Source organism: Fonticula alba (genome assembly GCF_000388065.1).
Source record: "Fonticula alba strain ATCC 38817 unplaced genomic scaffold supercont2.4, whole genome shotgun sequence".
Lineage (NCBI taxonomy): Eukaryota > Rotosphaerida > Fonticulaceae > Fonticula > Fonticula alba.
In genome coordinates, this window is record NW_009242974.1 from 1,636,078 (window position 1) to 1,644,642 (window position 8,565).

General features: G+C 65.2%; 2 protein-coding genes across 2 annotated transcripts; both read left to right on the forward strand.

The window, feature by feature from the left end:
* The first annotated feature begins 324 nt into the window (after positions 1-324).
* On the forward strand, positions 325-5,422 carry H696_02894 (serine/threonine protein kinase). The gene is made up of 6 exons (XM_009496789.1): positions 325-533; positions 723-2,882; positions 3,173-3,724; positions 3,980-4,216; positions 4,414-4,749; positions 4,949-5,422. Exons 1-6 carry the CDS (start codon positions 437-439, stop codon positions 5,194-5,196), a joined length of 3,630 nt encoding a protein of 1,209 aa, XP_009495064.1. The 5' UTR covers positions 325-436; the 3' UTR covers positions 5,197-5,422.
* A 561-nt stretch (positions 5,423-5,983) lies between these two features.
* On the forward strand, positions 5,984-8,317 carry H696_02895 (hypothetical protein; the record flags this gene model as incomplete). The annotated part of the gene is made up of 6 exons (XM_009496790.1): positions 5,984-6,109; positions 6,228-6,295; positions 6,428-6,529; positions 6,631-6,986; positions 7,213-7,400; positions 7,556-8,317. The coding sequence occupies exons 1-6, from the start codon at positions 6,104-6,106 to the stop codon at positions 8,315-8,317; spliced, it is 1,482 nt and encodes a 493-aa protein (XP_009495065.1). The 5' UTR covers positions 5,984-6,103.
* Between the last annotated feature and the right edge of the window lie 248 nt (positions 8,318-8,565).

Genomic DNA, 8,565 nt, shown 5'->3' on the forward strand with positions numbered 1-8,565 from the left:
GCCCCCCTCGCCTCGGGCCGGCTGGACGCGATCGCGCGAACGCGTGCGTGTGTACATTCACTTGACCGTTGGCGGCCCCCGCCCGACTGGCGGCCAGTTTCGGGAGAGAAATACACCCATCGCCGGCATCTTAGGCTCCTGGGGTGGCCCCGCGGATCCCGCCACGCTCGAACACCGCCCCGGCACCAAACCACCCCCCTCCACCATCCGGGGGGGGGGGGGGCGAGGAGGCAGGAAGGCTCCAAGAACAGAGACGGGCGACGGGGGCCAGATCAAAAGGCCCATACTTGGATCGCCATCTCCCGGGGCGCGCGACCACAACCCCTCCAGCCCTCCCTCCCCCCTCCTCCTCCCCTCTTCGCGTCGTCGTGCCTCCCTGCTCTGCCCCCCTTGTCCTTCTCTCCGAGCTTCCACCGTTCCCCCCTCCCCCGCCACCATGCTCCCGGCCCGGGGCCTCCTGCTGGCGGCCTTCCTGGTCGCAGCCTTGGCCGCTGCCGCCCTGGCTGGCGAGCCTGGCAAGCTGCTCTGGCTCGGTGCGTTCCCCCTGCCATGCCCTTGGGACTGGCCCCGGCCGGCCGGGGCCTGTACAGACACCCATGCATTGCCTGCCAGTTACCATGTCCTCCACGACGCTGCTTTTTCTCACCGAATCTGTTCGCCCCATCCCCCCTCGCGTGCGCGCGCGCACACACACACACACACACACACACACACACACACAGGCGAAACGGTCTACGGCTTCCAATGGCAGCCGGACGCCGGCATCTTCGGATGCGCCCCCTCATACTCGGCCCTCGAAGTGGCCGGCTTCTCGGTGTGCATCCCTGTCGTCTCTGGCAGCACCTACATGTGCCCACCACTCCATGTGCTCGATGGGGAATACTGCCGGCCGGTGGCAGCCATCCCGCCCGGGTACTTTGCCGACCCCGCGGGCAACCTCGCCCCCTGCCTGGAGATGGAGCCCGACGTGCCGGATTTCCGGTACATGGATGCCGAGTGCGAAAGTCACCTCGACGAGAACAACGAATTTTCCCTCATCTTCACCCGCTGCCCGGTGGGCCATGTTCCCCGCGATGGGCAGTGCATGTTTGCCTACTGCCAGAGTGTGCAAGATTGCCACGGCCGCGTGGCCGGCTGCCTGAGTTGCCCGGAAGGCCGCCTGCTCACCAGGCAGGGCTTCTGCATTGAGAGCGGGATGTGCAAAAAGGCCGACAGGCAGTACTGCCTCGAATTCGACATCAACCGGCTGCCCTACGACGACATTCCCATGGGATACGCGTGCCCGGAGCCGGGCCCCGGCGAGTTGATGGCCCGACGCGCCATCGACCCCCCGGCATCGATGGCCTCCGACATCGTCACCGACAATCCCCACTGCCTGACGGCCATCGGGCCCTTCTCCTTCCACTGTCTCACCTGCCGGCTGGGAATGTCGCTGGTGCCGACCGACGATCCGACCGAGGCCGGCGGCCAGCCGGTGGGCCGGTGCCTGGAGCGCTGCCCGGCCGGGCGCTTCCTCAATGCCCAGGGCATTTGCCAGGCCTGCCCGAGCAATTGCGCCCGGTGCGAAGAGCCCACCCGGTGCCTGCAGTGCCTTCGGTCGCACTTCCTGATGGACGGGGTCTGCCAGGGCACCCAGCCGGACTGTCCGCCGGGGACGGCCTACGAGTTGGTCCCTGGCCGGTGCACCGCCTGCGGCAATCCCCACTGCAGCGAGTGCATGGACAACTTCCCGGATGTGTGCCTGGCTTGCGAGCCGGGACACATCCTGGCCGGGGGTGACTGCCTGCCGGCCAATGGGGGCTGTGAGCCGGGCTTCCGGCTGAATGAAGCCAGCCCCAGCATGCCGGCTGGCACCCTGTGCGTGGCTTGCCCCATCGGCTGTGACACATGTCAAAACAGTGGGTCTTGCGTGGTCTGCTCGCGGGGGTTCGCCCTGAGCCCGGCCTCGGACAATTCGAACTTCATGCAGTGCGTCCATGCGGGCTGTCCCTTCGGGCACTTCCGGCTGCCGGATGCCCCGGCCGGTAGCCCGTGCCTGCCCTGCAACTCCTCATGCCACGGATGCAACCCGGATACCGGGTCCTGTCTCAGCTGCAAGTCGTCCTTCCTGCTGGCCGAGGTGGCCGATGGCACGTCGGCCAGTGGCACCCCCCCTCCCCCGGCCACTCCTCACATGGATTGCCTGGAAACCTGCCCCCCGGGAACCGGCCCGCTCATGGGCCGCTGTCGCCCCTGCCAGGATGCCGGGTGCGGTGATTGCCATCTGTCGAGCGCCTTTTGCATGGTGTGCGCCGCGGGCTTTGTCCACTCGCCGGATCGGGAATCCTGCATGACCGCCTGTCCGGGCGGCCATTTCCCGGAGACCGTGGCCCTTCCTTCGGGGTCGGATTTGCACTACTGCTCGGCCTGCCCGGCCTCTTGTGTTTCCTGCTCCGGGCCTTCCTTCGACCAGTGCACCGCCTGCCAGGCTTCGCGGCTTTTCGTGGCATCCCCGTCGGCCAGCTCGACGGCGGCCACCACCCTGTCCTTGGATCCGCCGCAGGATGCCTTGAGCACCACGGTGACCGGGCACTGTGCGTGGGAGTGCCCGGGCCTGGGCTTCTTCGAGACCGGGTCTCTGTGCCTCAAGTGCCCGGATGACTGTCGGGAATGCACATGGGCCGGTGACGGTCCGACGGGGCAGCCCACCGCAGCCCCGCTGGACTCGCCGCCTCGGCTCAAGTGCACCAGGTGTGCCATCAATTTCCTGCATGCGGGTGCCTGCGTGGCCGCCTGCCCGATGGACACCTATTCCTACAACGCCACGTGCTTGCCCTGCCACGAGGATTGCATCTCCTGCGATGGGCCCCTCCGCCAGGACTGTCGCATTTACACCGACGAGCGTGCGTCCTCCCTGCCTGGCCATCCTGCGTGTGCTTTTGCCCGGCCCGGGATCGGTCACCTTACGGGCGGGCGAGTGGGCGGCGGCCTGTTGACACAGGCACATGCGCACATCCGACATGGTTGGAGGCCTGTCTCTTGTCCCTGCGGTCGCGCCATTGCTGCCATTGCTGCTCCTGCTCCTGCTCCTCCTTGACCCTGACACATGGTGCCCCTGCGCTCCTCTCTCTCTCTCTCTCTCCTGCCCCTTGTCTGTGCCCATGTATGTGTCGTGTGCCGCCGGCGTGGCCAGTGTCCTCCTCCTCGTCGCTCATCATTGCCCTCATGGTGACCATCATCATCTTGCTGATTGTGGCCGTGGTGGTGGGCGTGGCTTTCGCCATGCTGCGCTGGTGGCGGCGGCAGCATCTCCGCCAAACCGAGGCCCACAAGCTCGGCATGGATGGGTACTCCATGGCGGACTCCGGGACCAGCGGCTCGGACTCGCAGCTGGACCAGGAAATGACCGTGCTCAACACCGACCTGGAGCTCTCGCTGCCGGGGTCCGTGTGCTTGGATTTCGTGGATGACATCCGCATTGTCGATCAGTTCGGCCGCCAGGTGGATTTGGACCAGCAGGAGGAGGAGGAGGAGGACCCGACCGTGGCTGCGGCCGCCGGTGATCCCCTCCCGGAGCCCGTGTCTCTGGACCCCACCAGTAAGAAGATCCTGGACAACCTGGAGCTCAGCGGCATCAAGCCCCTGGGTCGGGGCGGCCAGGCCCGCATCTACTCGTGCCATGTGCTGAACGAGCCCATCAACCAGCGCTTCAATGTGGATCAGGCCGTGGTGAAGATCTTCAATGGTATGTGTGCCGGGGGTCATTTTCTCCATGGTTTTGGTGGGGTTTTTTTTTCTTTCCCATGGTCCTCCCTCTCTCTCTCTCTCTGGCATACATCCCTCTCGCAAGAGCGTGGAGGGGAGGTATCCCGCGTGCCTTTCTTCCGTCCCCTTCCTCCCTCTCTTTCGCTCTCTGTTCCCCTCTGCCGTGTGACACTGACCATGCCATGTCCCTTGTGGCTTGTTGGATGCCGCCCGGGGGCGTCGCACGCCATCACAGTGCCTGGCCCGAATGCCCCGGCCAAGGCGGCCATCCAGGCGCGCGTACAGCGCAACAATGAAATCGCCATCATGTGGGCCCTATCGGACAAGCCGGGCATCGCGCGCATGATCGGCTATTGCATGACCCCGCCGTGCCTGGTGATGCAGTACTACACCAGCGACCTGCGCACGCTCATTCGCGATTCCAAAACCCGCCTCAATGAGCAGCTCATCCTCAGCCTCAGCCTGCAGATTGGTACGAGACCTTGCTCTCCTACCGGAGGGGGAGTCCCCCGCCCATGGTGTTCCCGCCCGACTTCCTCCACACGCAAACACACACACACACACACGCACGCACGCGCACGCCCGCACGCACTTCATGCCCCGACCAATTGACTGACCATGGAACTGCTCGCTGCCCGGGCCCGCCGCTGATGCGCGTGCCGCTCCCAGTGGCCGGTGTGCATACCATCCATGCGGCCGGCATCGCCCATTGCGATCTGAAGCCCAGTAACATCTTCCTCGGGAGCACGGTCGGCGGCGATCCGTCCGCCATCCGGGCCTTTATCGGGGACTTCGGCGTGGCGCGCAACATCAATGTCCCCTCGGCCCTGACCATCGAGGATCGCGCAGGCGTGCATGGGCTCTCCGCGCGCTACGCCGCTCCCGAGCTGCTGATTGCCCATCGAAAGCGCATCATGGTCGAGGAGGAGGCCCGCCGGCCGGCCGACATCTACGCTCTGGGGATGCTGCTGTCGGAGCTGCTCACCCGTCGGCCATCATGGAAGGGTGCGTGCGCGTGAGCCTGCGCCTATACACCTCCGTCTCGGTTGACCTGCTGCTTTCTGCCCAGGATCCGCGCCTGCCCCTGCGAGAGGGGCTTTTTCTGTGCCTCCCCCTTTGTTGCCCCCTCCGCCCGGCCGAGCCCCTGCCCCGTGCGCCATGCCACCACTGACCCCTTCTCACCATCCCTGTCCCTTGCCAACAGGCGTTCCGCCCCGGGCACTTTTCGAGCGGGTCCTCAGTGGCGAGCGCCCGCCGCTGCTCCCCCTGCAATCGGACCTGGAGCTCAGCTCCAAGCTCATCGGCCAGCTGGCGTCGGTGGTCGATCAGGCTTGGGATGCCTGGCCCGACCGTCGGCCCTCGGCCGACCAGATTCTCAACCACCTGCGCATGATCAGCCGGCCGGAGTGGATGGCCAATCTTGCTGGGCAAATGTCCGGTCCCGGGCACTGATGGAGGTGGTGGTGCTGCCCCCCTGTGCGGGTTTACCTGCGTGCATCTGCACGCGTGCGCACACACACATACACACGCTCATTGGGCTGAAGGACGGCGGGTAGGCAGGGCCAGGGGGGGGGGACGGAGGATGCGAGTAGGCACCGGATAGCGCAACCGCACGAGCCCCATGTCACACATACACACGTGTCTGCATCCTCCCTCTGCCTCCTCCCTCCCCCCCCCCCCTCCCCTTCCTCCCCCACCCCCGGGAGTCGAGGCAAAGCTTCCCCACGATGTAGTCAGTGGCTCGCATCTGCCTGTCCCCCGCCCCCGCCATCCCCCTCGAGTGTGTGTGTCCTTGGGAATAGCATGCGCCTGCACGCCGGCAAAAGAGAGGCGGGGCAACCCCATCGGACTCAAACAATCAATATATAACCAACAAATGTGCATACCGTGCTCTTCCTGTGCCAGGCGGCCGGAAGGGGGGGGGGCGCCGTGTCGCGAAGTCCTGGCCGCCGAGGAGCATGGCGCAGAGCCAGCACCCGGAGGAGGGCGCTCCTCTCTCATGTGCAGGCCGGGAGAGGGATCCCGCAGGCTTGCAGCCCGATCTGCCCGAATCTCAGTGGGCCTGGGGCCGAGAGCGACGTGAAAATGCCGGAGACAAGAACGATCGGCTGCCCGCGGAGAGTGATCACGCGCACATCACGCCGTCTCGGGGTATTCATCGGCGCCCCGGCCCCCAGCCGGGGGCAAGGCCACCGAAGGCACAACACCTTCTCCCCCCCCCCCCCCCCCCCCCCCCCCATCTCTCCCCGCCCACATCCCTCAGCCGTCTCCTCCCCCCTCCGCCCCTCTGTCCTCTCCCCTTCCGCCTTTGATCTGATCCTCACGCCACCAGCGCGCAATCAACGGTCCCGATCCGCCCATGTCCGTGCGTATCGTCCTGGCACCCCCCCCCCCCATACACACACACACACACACCCACACGCCCGTGTTCTCGCCCTGGCGTCTCCCCCGCTGACTTGACACTCCTTTCCCCCGCCCGGAAGTCATACGACGACTACGGAGTCAATGACGGAGCTGGCGACTACGGGATATCCTACCAACAAGATGTCGGGTGCGCATCCTCCCCCCCCCCCCCCCCCTCACAGCTTGCCACTCTGCCTGACGGTGCCAAGGCGCCCCTCCCTCCCTTCCCCTCTGACCCCACGCCATCCTTCCCGCTCCCTCACCGCCCCCAAATGCCCAGCTACGACCTTGATGGCGACCATGAGGTGTGCCCGTCGGTGGCTGCCGGTGGCAACACCACCCTTGACGACCGCCCACGTATCTTGCTGATGGGCCTCCGGTGGTGCGTGACGCACTCGCTCCTCCCTGCAGCCCCCTCCCCCGGCCACATGCACTCACACACATGGCCCCATCACCCCTCGCCTCGGTCTGCCCCACCCTCAGCTCCGGTAAGTCTTCCATTCAGAAGGTTGTCTTCCACAAGATGTCCCCCAATGAGACCCTCTTCCTGGAGTCCACCAGCAAGGTGGTCCGCAGCGATGTGTCACACTCGTCCCTGGTCCAGTTCCAGGTGTGGGACTTTCCCGGACAGATTGACTTTTTCGACCCCTCCTTCGACGCGGCGCGTATCTTCAGCAATTGCGGGGCTCTGGTCTTCGTGATTGACGCGCAGGATGAGTACATCGAGGCTCTGAGCCGTCTGCATGCCACGGTGGTCCGGGCATACCGGGTCAATCCGAACATCGCCTTCGAGGTGTTCATCCACAAGGTGGACGGGCTGAATGATGAGATCAAGGCGGGTGCGTATGCGGCGGGCCGGCGGGCCTTGCCATTGGGCTAGTGGCTGGAGGCCGGGTGAGCAGGCGGCGGACCGTTCCTTTCTTTTTTTTTTTTTCCGCCTCCACTCCGAGCTTCCAGACATTTGTGTGGCTATGTGGAGCTGACCCTCCTGTCCATGCACATTTACCCTGTGCCCTCTTTCTTTGCCCGCCACTCTCTCCCCCCCCCCTGACCTCGGGCCCACAGAGACACAGCATGACATTCAGCAGCGTGCCACGGATGAGCTGGCTGACTCGCACCTGGACACCATCCATCTGGCCTTCCATCTGACCTCCATTTATGACCATTCCATCTTCGAGGCCTTCTCCAAGGTGGTGCAGAAGCTCATCCCCCAGCTGCCGACCCTGGAGAATCTGCTCAACCACCTGTGCTCGGTATGTGGACACCTCTCGCATTCCCTCCGCCCGGATGTATATTTGCGCGTGCTCACACATGCGCATGTGCTGTCCCCTCTGTCCGGTGCTCCGTCGTCGCGTTCCCCCCGGGCACTTGCCGCCCGGTCGCCCGCTCCCTTGCTCCGATGGTGCAGAACTCCGGCATCGAGAAGGCCTTCCTCTTTGATGCGGTGTCGAAGATTTACATTGCCACCGACTCCTCGCCGGTGGACATGCAAACGTATGAGCTATGTAGCGACATGATTGACGTCGTGCTGGATATGGCGTGCATTTATGGCGCGCCCGACTTGGCCGATCCCTTCTCGATGGAGGCCGGAGCCGGGGCCCTGCCGGATGCCGGGCATCAGGCCCCCGACACCGGGTCGGAGGGCGTGCACCCCCCGGATCACCACCACCACCACCATCACCACCACCATCACCACCACCACTCCTCGCATGCGCATGGCGCCCTGCATGATCACCATCACAATCACCACCACCATGGCCATTCGGACCTGGACCTGGGCTTTGACGATGATCCCTCTGATGCGGGGAAGAGGTCCAGCTCGACGGATGCCCTTGCGGCTCAGCTCCAGCATACCGGTCTTTCTGGCTCGGACGCGGTGGGTGGCTCGGCCACCGGCGGCGGCGAGCCCGACGCCGACGCCCCGGAGTACAACCCCTCGAGTGCCGATGCGCAAATCCAACTGAGCAATGGCATGACCCTGCTTCTGCGTGAGGTGAATCGCCACTTGGCGCTGGTGGGACTGGCCCGGTCGGACGCCCTGTCCGGGCGCCAGGGCCTGGTGGACTACAACATCGAGCGCTTCCGCACGGCGGTTGGCGATGTGCTGGCTGCGCGGGCATCCCGCGGCCCGAATGCCCTGACCAAGACGGTCCTCAGCTCTAACAACTGACTCGCGTGATGACGCACGCCGCGCTGTGTGTCCGGCCCGAATGGAAACATCGGCGGCGTGGCCATACAATCGTGTGCCTCCTCACAAATAAATACAAGCCTGAAGAATGGGAAGAAAAAAAAAGACATACAAACAGGAGCCACTCGCTCGGAAAGAAAATGCCCCACCCACCCATGTGCGTGTGGGTCCTTCAAAGTCGGGGATCGGTGTAAGAGAGGGGGGGTGGGCCCGGGGATGCGGGGGGGCGG